Source organism: Mastomys coucha, unplaced genomic scaffold (genome assembly GCF_008632895.1).
Source record: "Mastomys coucha isolate ucsf_1 unplaced genomic scaffold, UCSF_Mcou_1 pScaffold6, whole genome shotgun sequence".
NCBI lineage: Eukaryota > Metazoa > Chordata > Mammalia > Rodentia > Muridae > Mastomys > Mastomys coucha.
In genome coordinates, this window is record NW_022196912.1 from 42007834 (window position 1) to 42023483 (window position 15650).

At 46.4% G+C, this 15650-nt stretch overlaps 1 protein-coding gene across 5 annotated transcripts in view; it reads right to left on the bottom strand.

Annotated features, from left to right (window-relative positions):
• Rnf144a (ring finger protein 144A) overlaps positions 1-15650 on the bottom strand; it is a 114191-nt gene that overhangs the window by 10851 nt on the left and 87690 nt on the right. For all 5 annotated transcript variants that reach the window (XM_031357235.1, XM_031357233.1, XM_031357234.1 and 2 more), the window contains 5 exons: positions 15065-15169; positions 14839-14899; positions 8568-8775; positions 5201-5348; positions 1605-1694 (listed from right to left, as the gene is read on the bottom strand). In XM_031357235.1, the coding sequence (XP_031213095.1) occupies positions 1605-1694; positions 5201-5348; positions 8568-8775; positions 14839-14899; positions 15065-15169 (612 nt within the window). The remainder of the gene's footprint in view (positions 1-1604; positions 1695-5200; positions 5349-8567; positions 8776-14838; positions 14900-15064; positions 15170-15650) is intronic.

Sequence of the window (15650 nt, forward strand, 5' to 3'; positions counted from 1 at the left end):
CTCAATCCAAGTCTAAACTTTGTGTTCCCTTACCTGTGTGTCTCTGAAATGCTATGCATCATACAGAAGCTAGCATCTTCATGAGGACAAGCCTACAGTTGTGAGTGACATTCTCCCACAGGGATACTTATCGAAGATGCTACTTGAAAAGCACAGAACTCCAAAACGACTCCCACCCCCACTACTGTCAGAGAATGACTAGGGGGCATCATGTCTGGCCAGACCCTGGGAGCACTACCTGCTCCTAAGTAACACTCTGCAGGCACAGGTTTATGACTTTTCCCTCAGCCCTGCTGCAGATAGTCACACTTACGGGCTTCCAACTCCATCAACTTGTAGCAATGAGTGCCAAGGAAAGGTAGTTACAGTTATATCTGCTCCCGACTCTAGGCTACCATCCTGAGAATGGGTCAGACGGATTGCCACAGTGTACTCAGAGGGTTCATGGGAAAGTCTGTGAAAGAAGCCCCTTCTACAGTCACTAGGGAGCACTGTAGACCCTACTCGCCTAACCCCTTCAGTTACCAACTTCAGCATCCATACAATTCATGGCTTCTAGGTCTTGTAAAGACCTGAGACATGGTCTTGCTGAAATTTCAAACTAAACCTGCACTCCCGGTCCCACTCTGTCCTTCCAGGATCCAAGCACCTCACCTGCCCCTGTCCTCTCTACCCCGAGCTGTTTACACACAGGTGTACTCCTTGACACTCAGAAGTAGCGCTAACCCATAAAGAACCTTCCCACCCACTCCATCTAAGACCCCACCCCTACCCCTCCCTCTGAAGATGATTGATGTTGTGGGGGAGAATGCTGGCTCAGCATCCCTCTGCTTTTCACCTAACAGACAGCAGGCTTCATAAAAGACTGTCTTACAGATGTGGCTCCAACTCCCAAAGGGGCCTGCCACACAGGTGATAAATACCACTCAACATATAATTCAACAAGGCTGAATCAGCTAACATAAGAGCCACTTACAGCACAGACAGCAGAAATGTTCCATTACTAGTCCATCATCCTTTCCTGCTAGCAACGTGCTTGCCTCACTCAGGACAGCTCTAGACAGCTCTTCATCAAGGACAAGGGGTTCTGAACACTGGGCCAGGGCCATCAGCATCACTTTTAATCAGCAAGTCTTTTAGGTGATGCACACAAACACAAACATACTCATCTTCTAGGACACACACATACACACACATTCATCTTCTAGAACACACATACACACACTCATCTTCTAATACACACACATACATACACACACTCATCTTCTAGAACACACACACACACTCATCTTCTAAAACATACACACATACACACACTCATCTTCTGGAACATTCATATACACACTCATCTTCTAGAACACACATATACATACACATACTCATCTTTTAGAACATACACATACACACACTCATTCATCTTCTAGAACACACACATACAGACACATTCATCTTCTAGAACATACACATTCATCTTCCCTAACATACACATACACACTCATCTTCTAGAACACATATACACACACATACACACTCGTGCAAACACACACACATGCACACATACACATTTTCCTTGAGATCAAAGTTCCAGGTGGGCAGCCTCTTACCTGTGTCCGATGCCAGATCACTGATGCTCGCGAGTGACCCAGCTTGTTGCGGCAGGGCCCCTTGTCATAATGTATCAGAAGGAAGTCATCCTGGGAAGGTCAGAGAAAGGTCTACAGTGAATGCTGGCCTTAGACTCTGAGTATTTTGAACACTTCAGTCTGTTTTACCTTTCTGGATACACGGTATGTGGACACAAGAAAGAGTGAGAGCAGGGGCATGCATGGGCTGTACACCTGGAGACTGTTCCTCTTGGCCACCAGCCCTCTCCACAGAGCAGCAAGAAGGAACTGTGAGCCTCAGTCAATAGAGGGAGTCTTGGTCAGATTTCAGTACTGAGCCAGGGGTCTCCTGGCTACCTCTGGAGTTGGTATCAACATAGGTGAATGAAGAGAAAGAGGAGGCTCTGAGTCTCCAGAGTTCCTCTGGGGCCTGCCTGTGTCAAATCCCACAATAGGAGAACAGCTTCTCATCAGGTTAGTCCTCCCTTGGCTCAGGGCACTGCCATGTTGCTCTTTATTCAAGACCTACTCCAGCAACCACGCTCTACCCACAAGGTCTCCACCTGTCTAGAGTGAGCAGGGATCCTTTCCCAGTGCACAGAGAACTGTCTGGTCCATGTCTCTCTCCAGGGGTCCCTACCTCACATTCTCAGGACAGTCACCTCCAGAATGCCAGGTTCCTGGGCTGAAGGCTCATTACATTGGTCCCTCTGAGGATGATCATCACTCAATGTATCTCAACCTGTATCAGCACCCCTGAGTATCAGGGAGCCCTGCCTGTCCATCACCAACACAGAAAACAGGTAGGAAACAGCACCCAGCAGGCCAATACCCTTTGCTCGTTTAACCCAGGCTACCAATGGGAAGCTTCCTTTTAAGAATATCCATGGGGTCTAGTACGACTGAAAGGACAAGAAAACCAGAGAAGTCTAGGATACCATTGATCCGCCCCCTCAGATCACCACCAGGGGATAGTGGACCTAGTCTGCTTCTCACCCTGAAAGGGGAAGCACCCTGGAGATTTCTGTCCTAAGGTCCAATTTCCCATGGTCGGACTATATGGCAGTTTGGCAGCAATCCCTAGCACTTACGATGCAGTTCTAGGCAATGACCACTGGAGGCAGAAGTCTGGCAGCTGTCTCACCCTCCTTGGACAGGTGAGCTCACAGCCTCTTCTAGTTCCAGATGTGTCTCTGTTGAAACCCCATCTGGCCACTTCGGCGGGCTGAGAGCTCTGCTCTTGGAGTCTTAATTGCCTTTTCCTTCACATCGATGTTAATAGTACAGTACCCCCAGAAAACAGCTTAAGTGCGCTTGTCTCATTTTTCCCAATCTGCCTATCACAGCTTCTTATTCTGTGGGGTCTCTAAAAGGCTTTGACGTCCTTTTCTAAAGCACCCATTGAGCCACAGGGCATCAGCTCCTTTAGATCCTTTACTGATGTCTGCCCTTGAAAGTGGGTACTGGGTCATCCAATCCTCCTAGACAACCTGTGGCAAACAAAAAACCTCCAGCCCATACCCCATGGATAGCGTGACCACCCTGGCAGAGGCAGAAATATTCTAAAGAGAGACGCTTGGGACACCAGTAGCTTGAACCTGTAGCTCACCCATTCAGCTAGACTGGCAGTCCAAGGAGCTTCAGGAATCACCCTGCCTCTGCCTTCCCAGCTCTGAAATAATGGGCACCTGACTTCAGTGCCAGCTTTTATGCCAGCCTCTAAGACTATGAAAAGAACAATGGCCTCCAAGGACTTGGGGGTTTTTCCAGGAGTCTTAAGATGAGAGAAGAGACAAGCTGAAGCCTGGTAAAAAGGAAGGCTGCGGCTGTCACTCTCAGGAAAAGTTCACAACTTTCTGACAGCTTGTCAGGCTACCTTGCAGCAGAGCCTAGAGCTGAGACAGTGATGGCCAGGACCGCACCTTGGCCAGGGCTGGTAGGCTCTGACTTATTATATCTTGACCCCTATTTAAAGCTAAACCTCAGGCTGGTACCTGGCACAGGAGTCCACGGGGGTGAGGGCAGGGTCACTGGACTCCTTTCCCTGTTCCTCCTCCCAGTGCGACCACACTGAATAAACCTCTCTGCTTCTTAACTGAGGTTTTGAGACTGGGTAGCTAAGTCTAGTTGTGAGGGCTACGAATGTGATCCTGACAATTCTAGTAATAATACAGACCTACAGGCAAAGGACAAGCCCTCTTTCCAGACTCTGTAAAGGGTTCTGATCCAATCTGTCCTTGCATGGCTGTTTTGCCACGTATCCAGGTCCTGAGGGAGGTCAAAGCCTTCAACCTCGCACACGGAAGAGTTACTCCATCCTGGCTTCAGCTCCTCCCACCAGCACTTCTGTCCCCATCAGGCCTTTTCTTGCGTCCAATTCTTTTGTAACTGCTGGATCCAACATCCCTTGTTCTATTTGGCAGGTGAACAAACTCTTGCTCAACTTCCACATCTCCAGCCACCCCCATGGATCCTCTGGTCCCATGTCACTCTGCAGAGTGGAAGGACTTCACATCCATCAAAAACCGCCCTCTCTGTGGGATGTCATGCCCCTGTCAATGCCAGAGCACTTCCTGCCTGGCAGTGTGTGTTATCAGCTTTCTTTGTTACTATGGCATAACTTTAGGAGGGGATCATTTTGGCTCACAGTCTGAAAGTTTTATAAAGCATGGCTTCATACAGGAGTTTGAGGCACCTGGTCACATTGCAGCCAGTCAGCTTCCTTCACCTGGTTGTGAGGACTTCAGCCCACAGTTCACCTCAGTTAACCCCATCTAGAAACCCCTTCACAGACATGTTCAGAAGTGAGTTCCCATGTAAAGCATATATCCTATCAAGTTGACCCATCACAGAGGAAAACCATGCATGTTAACATACAGGGTTGTCTTTCCATAGAAACAGATGTATAGAATCTGTATGCCACCCAGAAGGCTGAGAGATGGAGGTGGTCACCAGTCTAGGACTTCTATACTGTCTGTATGGACAGGGGATCCCCCAAGCTCTCACAATCAGTACTAGAGGTGGCTAATAGCCCAGATGACCTCTCTGCTATCTGTACCACCGAGACCACATCAGATCCTCTCTTAGGCCCTTAAGAGAATACGTGTACCCTATCTCTCCAAGCCATCTTCACAGAAAAAGTGACATGTATTCTGAGAAAAGTTTCGATGTAATTGTATGTCTCCTTGTGTACTCAGGATTGTGTTACACTGAGAAATAGTTTTCCAAATTGTGCTGTGCTTAAACATGCCTAAAATGAGCTGCCTGTGGTCAGACTCTAGAAGTTTGAACCAGCACTGGTATATGGAGTCATGTTGAACTAGACATTCTTCTTGCCTCACTTGGATCTTTACTCTGATGTTTGCAGAGACCCCAACACTCTTCAAAATAAAGCTAAACCCCAAATCTGTCCCAAGCTTCAGTACTCAGATGTCACTTCAGGGAACCAAGATTTGCACAAACATAGAAGAGTCATCCTCTGGTGCTATTTCTTTGTGGTTAGCGAGGCCTCCAGCTTCCCAGGGCAAGGATGGTTGCTCTCCCACTTATCTGAATCCACAGCTCATGGCTGCCATGTGAGGCTGCATAGTACTTACATCCAGAGACTCCAGGCAGTACCAGCAGAAGGCATGCTTGCAGTTCTTACACATCATCTGTGCACAGCCCTCATCCCGCTCGATGTATACCCTGCACTTGGGGCAGCGTTTGATGGGCGCGTCACCCTCTTCCATCTTGAAAGCAGAGCTGTGTGAGACATACTATGAGGGTCACACAGTAGGGATCAAGAGAAACTCAGCAGCGGGGCTGTTCTGGGAGTACCTCTCTACTTCAGGAACCCCAGTAACCTCTTGTTACTACTAAAGGAAGTGATGCAAAGCCAAAGAAACAAAAGCTCAGGAAAACAACTAGCCAGAATACAGTGAATCTACTAAATTAAGGCAAAACGAAACAAAACAAAAAGCAAGGTCAGCACAAACTTAAATTTAAATTTCTATAAAACAAACAAAGCCTTCATAAGTGTGTGCATTTTTCAAAGAGTGGATAATAAATTTTATCCACTTTGGTCTTGCGATAAAAATAAATGTCATAATCACTCATGTACATGAAGATACCCACTTGCTTCAGAAGTCTTACCTGGCTTGCCTGACACTACTATTTCCCTGGGAACTTGGGATGGATGTGCAATAGTTATTAGCTTTGTCTGGTGGCAGATGCTGGCTTCTCCACAAACCAGCTATAGGATACCTCTTCAAACCTGTCTTCAGTGTGAGGCTAGGAAAGTATCTTGCTTGTGCAAAGTAGCTGTGAATGAGAATGGCCACTCTAGGCTTGTATATTTGAATGTCTAGTCATCAGGGAGTGCTTAAGAAGACTTGAAAGGTAAGGACATGTGGCCTTTGGGGAATAGGTGTGGCCTTTTGGCAGTGAGTCCAGTACTGGGGGTGGGCTTTGAGGTTTCAAAAGCTCACACCATGTCCAGTACTTTTTCTCTTTTTCCCTCTTTCTGCTTGCTGCCTGTAGATCAGCATGTAAAACTCTCAACTACTGTTCCACTTTCCACCATGATGATCATGGACTAACCCTCTGAAACAGTAAACCAGGTGCCAATTGAATGCTTTTATTTATCAGAGTTGCCTCTGTCATTGTGTCTCTTCACAGCAATAGAACAGTGACTAAGATAGTAAAACTGATTTTTTTAAGGTGATAAGTCAACATTGTTAATTTTTTTAAAAGTAAAATAGATATTTTGGCATGACAGAATAAGACCACCCGTTGCATTCTTTTAGTTTTTAAAAGATGGCGATTCTTTGAAATATATATTCATGACAACATCTGGGAGAATAAATGGGAAAGGCCAAGAGAAGATGCCACACTTTACCTGGCCACATACTGTAGTAGAACCCACAGCATCAACCTAGTATGACCTGCAAAGAGATGGCTCCACTTTGAACCAATCAGTGTTTTCAGAGTGTAACTCATCTTAGTGCACAGTCACTGAAGTCAGAGAGTGCCTCTAAGGAAGGCATCTCAGCAGAGGACTCATTTGGAAGGATGACAGTATATGCAAGAGTTAAATGCCAATTCCTTCAGCACAGCTTGCCTGATGATCAGCAATGAACATTCCTCTTGATTATGCCCACGGTTTTCTAAGTATAGTGAGGAGTGTGATCCTGATGGGGTTGTTTTGTCCACTAATAGACTGTGATAGGTTAAGAAATTCTGGGAAAGGCTGGGAAGATGGTTCAGTGGAGAAAGTGTGAGACATGCAAGCACAAGAACTGGAGTTTCGATCCTCAGATCCCAAATAAAAGCTTGGCTGGTGTGGTATCTCTCTACAATCTTAGTGCTAGAGGCAGGTAGAGACAGGCTATCACCAGGGCAAGCTAGATAGCTAGTGTAGCAGATTGATGAGCTCTGGGTTCAACTGACAGACCCTCTCTCCATATATAAAATGGAGAGCCACCCAGAAAGCTGTTCAGTGAACATGAGCATGAGCAGCCACCATGTCTGGTTTATGCAGTGGTGGAGACTAAACATGGATCTTCTTGCATGGTAGGCAGGCAGTCTACTGACTGAGCTCATCCCTAGCTCTGGTTAAGTTTTATGATAAGAAAAATGCCTGGTCTGGGAACCTCCTCCATTCTACTAGTAAGGGTCCTCTACTCCTGTTCTTCCTGTTAAGAGGCAGGACTCACTCACTCGCTTACTAAGGATTACTCTTAGAGACACAGAAACTGGGACTGCCTCCCTGGGTAGATGCTTCACCTTCTAGCTCTCCCCTCCCTAAAACTCAACCTCTATCGATCACCTTTAATCAAGCCAAGCAAGTACATGTCTTCTTAGAGTCTGGAAGTTTCGATGACCTACACCTAAATTCAGTGACCTTTGCTGGTATCAAATGCCTGATGTATGCCAGGTCAAATGTCAAGCATGCATAGCCTCTGATGGCAGAAGCATCAGTCATGGAAACATGTGACTTATAACATAGTAAGTCCTGGATGGTGGTCAATGCATCATCCAAGCTGCAGTAGGAAATCAAAGGATGTAGTTACCAATACTACCCTGGGGATACAGATGACAGAATGGATAGGAACCCTGTGGAAAGGGTGTCAAGGAGGCTCTTGTAAGGAACATGGTGGACCTGTAGACCTAGGGACAAAGGGAGAGAGGACAGTGCTACACTGAGAGAGTAACAGAGGATCTGTGGCTAGGGCATGGTTGAGGTACCTTCCTGAGGACTGGAAAACAAAAGAAATCAGGGACCATTTGGGTAAGGAGTGGGCAGCCATGCGTGTGTGACCATCAGAACCACAGCCACTTTGCCTAGCTGAACTACATGATAGCATACATTTTATTGTGGGGAAATGCCCCTGATATAACCAGTTTCTTATGGTTCACTTTATTACATTCATCTATAAAGTCAACCTGGGTAAACAGCTGGGCTATCTGACTAGGAGAAGCAAGAGGAAAGAAATACCGTCGTCCTTTGCCATATTCTAGTAGACTCAGAATTTTAGAAAGACGTGGGGCTCCTGCCTTCAGGTATGTGTGGACCTACTGGTGACCTTGCTTGTCACCAGCACCTACTGTGCCTAGTGGTCTCACTCCTACACTCCCATTTCAGATAACCTCCAACAGAGGGTAGCTGTGGAAAACTTGCAGGTACCAGAGGAATTAACCTGAGCATGTAGTCCAATGTGTTTCTATGAGGCAGGGGGGAAAGGGTGGTTCTTATGCATCTTTGTATTTCCAGGGTCTTGTGTTATCCCTGACAAACGTTCTCACAAGTAAACCACAGGTGACTTAGGAGGTAGAGTGTGTTCTGAGTCCAAAGCATTTCTAGCTACATGTTCTCAACTGATACTTTCTGGAAGGCAGCCTACCTCTTTTGTTTGCCCCCACTCCTAGTCCCCAACCCTCAGGTCCCAGCCCACTCTTTGTACTACAGCTCCTACACAGTACCTGGTCTCCCCAGGAAGGAATGTGATGGGCATGGTCTCTGGGCAGCCTTGGCCAGGGTGCCAGCGGGCTTTGCAAGCAGAGCAGAATTCCATGTCGCAGGCTTTGCACTGTACCAGCTGCGGGGTCTGCAGTCCTATGTCCTGGAGTTGGCACACGGCCTGGCAGGTGGATGCTGGGCACCACGTCCGACAAGGGTCAAAGAGCACCTCTAGCACAACGAGACAGAAGGCAAAAATCAGATTCAGGTCACCATAGGCACCAGAGAGAGGGTGAGCAAGAAGAACCTATGGGGCCCTGCCTAAAGCAGTCAGAATGAAGGACATCTAGGTGACCTAGCCAGACACTCCCCAGACAATTGCTCCTTTACTGCTCCTCTGTTCAGCCAACTCCATGCAAACCCTTCCCAGCTTTTTACCCGTGTACCTGGTGTGCCCAGGGCTCCTTCAGATGCCATCTTAACCTCCAGTTCCATTATATTCTGGAGAACTACTTGCCCAGCCCAGTTTCTCTAAGTGTCAACATCACCAGGTCTTTGTCTACAATCTGCCTACTGGTTCCCCCACCACAAGCAGGACACATTTCCTGAAGTCAGGTGAGAGTCTTTTCTTGAAACTGTACTACCCAGTGCCAGGGTCATACATAGTCAGCTGCAAATATTTGTTGAATGGTAAAAAGAAATAAGGAAGGAAGGAGGGAGGGAAGGAGGGAGGGAAGGAAGAGAGAGAGGGAGGGAAGGAGGGAGGGAGGGAGAGAGGGAGGGAAGGAGGGAGGAGGGAAGGGAGATACTGCATTGGTCTTATTGCCTTACTACTTTTTAAAGGAAGCATACAAAACCATGTTTTTTTGCTATGGCATTTCCAGACCTGGGTGTCTAACTTTGTTCTTAATTAGTCTTCTAATAGGGTGGTTTGCGTGCCTAAGACAGAGTCTCTTGCCAAGCCTGAACCCCTAACTACTGGGTAAAACTAGAAGCTTGTCTTCTGTGCAGATTAAGCCCAAGTTACTACAAAGCCAGACTTGAAGGGATTGGTCAGGAAATTTAGTTTAAAAACAGGATATGGCCGCACTCCTCCTCCTTCACATCTTGATCCAAAACCTGCATTTCTAATTCGTCCTGAGCTGCCCTCCATAGCGAGCCAGCAGGGCATCTCCATTTCCCTCTTCTCTAGTGGACTCTGAACTTTCAGCAGGTGTGGCAGGAGACACAAACAGGAGGCTAACAGCGGGGACTATGGCCGGGTAGCAAGTTACAGGATCATCTCCAGAATCTGCACAAGCTGCTAGCCCTCAGCTTTGCACTCAGGCTGTTCTTGAGAAGCAAGCTGGGGAGCAGTGACTTTGGCTGAGAGAACGTGCTTGCTTGCAAACCTCCTGGCCCTGGGCCAGGCTGCCTGACATGGTTAGCTCACCCAATCTGAAGGCAGGCACTCTACCTAATGGGACACCATTAGGTGCAGAAGGCCGTGATGATTAATTAGCATTGACTGTCAACTCCACAGGAGACCTGATCACCTAGGATACAAGCCTCTGACAACAAAATTCCACAGACCGAGGTCCTGGACTGGATCAAAATGAGCAATCAAGCTAAGAACAGTTTTTCAGTACTTTCTGCTTCCTGGCTGAGGATGTAATGTGACCAGCTACCTCACATTCCTGCCACCATGCCCTCCCTACTTATAGAACTTATGGAGTATGCAGCTTCTAACTGTGAGCCAAATAAAACCCTCACTTACAGGGCCTAATGCTGCAGAGTCCTGAGCTCATACACATGTGTGTGCTTTTCTGTGAGTTTCATGTTGCTCCAATTATAGGGGACACTCAGATCAGTGCTGGAAGAGGAAGCCTGTCAGGTATAAGATCAGCAGTGGTCTTATCTACTGGTGGGGAGGCAGGCCAACCTCTGTAAAGGGCAAGGTGGGGATTATTTACATCACTATAGACCATGAGAATTCTGGTTTTCTGTGACATCTGCTTTGTTTGGTGCTGGGTTAAGAGCAGACGAACTAACCCACAAATGAAGGTTCTAGGGAAAGCTTAATTATAGCAGCTGGGGGTTGAAGATGGGCTGGCCTACCAGCCATGGTTGGCTGACTCTTAACTCAAGGTAACCACTACTCCTTATTTACTAAGAAGTGTTCACCAAAATCATCAAAGGATCCTGTTGCTATGACAGCAAGGGCCTGAGATGCTGTATGTGACACTCCAGAACTGAGAACTGCATTCCACATTGACTGGACTTCATTACGATATTGTAAACCATCTCAGGTGCTCTTGACACTCAACAAACAGTAGTTACTCTCCAACTTGGGTGTCAGTGTTTGCTGTCTGAAGAAAGTTCATGATCACTAAATATGTAGAAACATATAGAACTGGGGAAGACGGGGAAGTGTTGCCCAGCAGGCTTGAGGTGCTGAGAGCTCCTCAAAATTTCACAGCCCTCAGGTATGTGCTGAGAGAAATCCCCAATGAGCACCCACAGCCCAAGGACCTTCAGGATTCTCTCTGCTACCAGCCTTCTCCTTCTACACATACCAACTTTCAACTTCATCTCTCTTTGTAGACACAATGGGGGAGTAGGCATGGCCCCAGACCAGATATGACATTCTCTATCTGCATAGCTACTGAGTGAAGTTCTGGGGAGAGGGAGACATGGGCACTTACCAGGCTGAATGTGTAAATGAACACAGGCCTCTGGCTTTATGCTTGCTATCATGCTGTAGTTGAACCTTACTAGAGTAGGCTTTCTGTCTCAGACCATTAGAGTCCTTATGTCAGACCTGCTGACCCTCACTCTGTTCTGGAAGCCCCAGACATCAGTTGGGGGGTAGGTTTCTCTTCACATACTTCCTGACATGTGTTACCACCCTTGACAACAGTAAGTGAGGCTACCTTGCTCCTTTATCATAGAAGGCCCCATTCTGCTGCGGCATGGAGAGGAGACCTAGGGTAGGTTTCCATGGTAACAACTCCAAGTCCAAGTTTTACTCAGGGCAATGATATGACCTGGCTTATCATCACACAAAGATTTCCAACAGACAAGGTGAAGTGATTTGTCTCTAAGCAGACTACAAGCATCGGCCTTGTGCTGAGGCCCATCACATCCGGCTATGCAGCAGCTCCATTCCCTAGCAGGAATCTATTAGTATGTTCATTGTCTTTCTCACTGTTCAATTCTGCTGGCTGTGCATACAAGCAAGGAGCAATCCATAACAAAGCCCACAGCAGGTAGCATTCGTGTGCTTCTCTTAGAACGTATAGATGTGCCCCTCAGCTTTCCTGTCATCAGTGTCTATTAATAACACATGGTCCATGCTGAATCTTACATAGTGTATTATATTTACTGTATTGTATATGTGCATGTATGTACATAAGATATGTCTACATGTAGCAAGCTATGCCTTCTAGGGAAGCAAAAGAATCAAGTCATGACTCCACTCTGCCAGAGGCATACTAGTCATGCAGAATTGTTCTTTAGGAGGCTGGGGTTAACACAGATTTCTTAAAGCCCCTCAGTGAAGCAGAGTCCCAACCATGCTATTAGAAAAATGCCCAGCCACTGTATTACAATGGTGGTTTTCATTTTAAAGACAGATGGAAGGCTATAGTATTCTGAGGGACCAGTACCCAACACACCCTCATGTGTTCCCTGTCCCTGTGTTGTCTGATTTTCTCAGTGCCATGGTCCTTGTCTGTGGTGGTGGCTAAGTCCCTGTTGGGAAGACTGCAAATTGAGGACTCTTGTTAGGGGTGGAAATATACCTGGTCATGTTATTAATCACATGTGATGTTTTTCTTTTAATAGTCAAAAGGATGTAGTTGAGATAGCGTGCACTTCCAGACATACATGGGAAGAAACACATGTAGCCTTCCATTGGCACAGAGTCAGACATGCAGGGCAGGTATGCACAAGAGAGTGCTCCATGGACATCTCTCCAGAGCCTTTCCTCACTCCGGTGTCAGAGTAAGCCTAGGGGAGAGAAGGTTCCAGAAGGCGGACACAGTAGCTAAGAACCCTCTGTGCCTTCAGATGGCCAAAGACGTCAGGGGGAGAGGTCAGTCAAGACACCTGGGTCTACGTGTGGCAGAGGTCTCAGGAAAGAACTAAGTTAAAACTAACTGTAGGCCTTCTCTGTAAGTACATGTTAGAAACTCATCTAAATGAGTTTCCTCCTAAGGCATCCTCCACTGACTAAATTTTGAAGGAATGTAGCAAGCCAAAGTTGGCTTTGAGATCGCATCTCTAGGTTCGTCCAAGGTGCTGGCTGGAGCAGGCAGCTGTGTCTTATGTCCCACATGGCCATCTGGCTGGTGCTTCTACCGTATTAAAGCCCAAATCCTCTTTAAACATCACTCAGCATAAGGCTGCTGAGATGTTTTCTACTGAGAGTTTAAAGTATTTTTCTAACCTAAGTTAAGGTGATTCGTTTCTTATTCGAGAGCCAGAAACTTTTAGACTCAGCCAAAGTACTGGGAGGGAAAAAAAAGCTTAAAATTATTTGGTAAGAAAACCTACCCAGCTGCACTTTTGAATTAAACCTGATGTCACAGAAAGTTCATCTCCCTGGGATCTAAACGACTCCCAGTTTCTGTTAAAATCCTCTGAAGATGAGTTTAAAAGAGTCTGGGATTCTCAGAGATCCAAATGAATCGATTTTATAACTCCTCATTCTGTCTTTAATGCTGCATGATATTATATTTAAGTTAAGCTGCCCCGAAGAGAATTATAGATGCCATCTAAAGAAACCAACTCTGGAAACCATTGAAAATCCTTATTGACCTGGTGAGAATTTTATTTAATCTAATTTTATGACCGTGTATGTAGTTTGTATGTTTGTCTGCATGGATGTGTATGATCCTCATGCATGAGGTGCTCACAGAGGACAGAAAAGGGTGTCAGACCTGGAACTGGAGTTACAGATGATTGTGAGCTACCACTTGGATGCTGGGAACCTAAGCAAAATCCTGTTGAAGAACAACTATAAGTGTTCTGAACCTTTGAGCCATCTCTCCACTCCCCTGACTGATTTTTGAAGTTGTCCATATGTACACATATACATATAAAGTGCATGTATACATAAAAGTATATATATATATATATATATTATATTTTTAAGTAAATTAGAGATTATCCTTAGCATTTCTCCTATTTTCCTTTTAAGCTTGATACCCTGGAGTGTCCACAGCCCCTCATCACTGGTGTGTCCTGCTCTGAATTTTGCATTTCCCTGTAATCACATCTTGGGTTCTGGCTTAGCAGCAGACCTCTGACACAGGCTCACAGTGTCTAGGGAGAAGGGATGTGGTCACAGGAGCTTCCACTGCACTGTTAATCAGAGCACTTACTGGATGCCCTCACAGAAGCTCTGCAGTGGAAGCCACCTGCATTGCAGTCTCTGATCTGCTCATTGCAGGTGACCTCGAGTCTCTGAAATCGGAGCAAAGGGGGTCTGGTCTGTAAGTTCTTTCAAACACCATTTCAGGAGTGCAGAGCATCCAAGAGAGCAAAGACGAAAACCTCCTCAGGTAGCCAACATGTCTAGTGCTTAGCAACGTGATCATCAAAGGTAGCCCTCCTCTCAATCCACTCCACACATCTATCTCTCTGTCTTCACCAGGACTGCATCTAGGAGGATGGTCTGTGAAGGGCCCAGCAGGAGGGGAGGAGTTGGCCCTCAGAGCTGAGGTTGTGGCCAGACTCCTACTGGGATCAGAAACCAGGGAAGTCACCCAATAGCCATAGGAATGGGCACAGTGGACCTTAGCATATCAGGCCTGTGATACTCACGGAGGACCAAGACTCACTGACTCATGAGCACAGCTAGCTAAGCCTGCAAGGGGCAGTGAATCAGAGCAGGCGGAATCTAGATTCAATGCTCTACAATGGTACCTGCAGGGAGTACCCAGCTTTGGGACCTCCTTCCATGCCTTTGGGTCTTTTCAATGCAGGAGGAATCTAAGAGTTTCTAAAACCAAATAGACCCAAACCTGGCTGAAGAACAATGTGAACTAGGAATCTCCTCAAGTCAACAAGAAGCCCCAATCTCTGTATATAAATAGTGTCTCCCAAGCCCCTCCTGGTGTCAAGTAGATCACACACCCAAGCCACCAGGCTATGAGCCTCTCAGAGGATTTCACACCAACATTATTCCAGAGGTGCAATTTTTCACTCCCACCAAATCATGTACACTCATCTCTTCCAAAAGAAGGCTTCATAAAAGTTATCCATCCTCTGCTGCAGGATTCAAAGCAGGCTATACAGCAGGCCACCTACCTCTTTCAAATTGTAGCTTTTTATATCTCTGCATTATTTCTGCTGCAACCATACACTCAATCTGAAAGGAAAAAAAAAATAAGATTTCAGATAACGATAGTAAAACTGAGAGGGCTAGAAGAGAATACAACATAAGGGCCAAGCAGAAAACCACAGCATCCTGATAAGCCAGGCACAGGCAACCTTACACGGGCAACAAAATCATGTTTCCCCTCCCTGAATGTACCTCATTCTCCTGAAGGTGGCCCTGTTTAGGACATGCAGCATCCGGGCAGCTAATTGCAGTTTCTAGCCCTTCTTTGATCAAGAGCTCAACATACTGTTTCAGGCACTGAAAGAAAGACAGGAAAGTGTATATGCACCTTTACTTCTCAAACCTCAAAGACAAAGTGATGTGTTAAGCAAACAGCTAACTGTTAGCCTACTGGGGCAATAGTGGTATGAATGTTACAGGAATAACCAGCCACTTTCTGGTTGGATTTAAAGTCTAGTCATTAAGATGGAGCTCATGCCTGGTACTGTTCACTGCATCTAGCATGCAGCTGTCTAGGTTATAGGCCTTGGGTAAACGTACTACCACTATTGTGCCAAATGGACATTGTAGTAAACTGCTCACTAAGTCCTTAGCACCATACCCATAGAGGAGTACATCTCTCAACGTTCATCAGAGAAGTTTCTTTCTTTAGTAGAGAGGGATTAATACAAGCCCTACTAGCCTACGTGCACAGATAATAGGACAGCAATATTATATCCCCTACTCACAAGGATCAGGGATCATTGAAAAAGAGGCAGAAAGACTGTAAGGGCCAGGG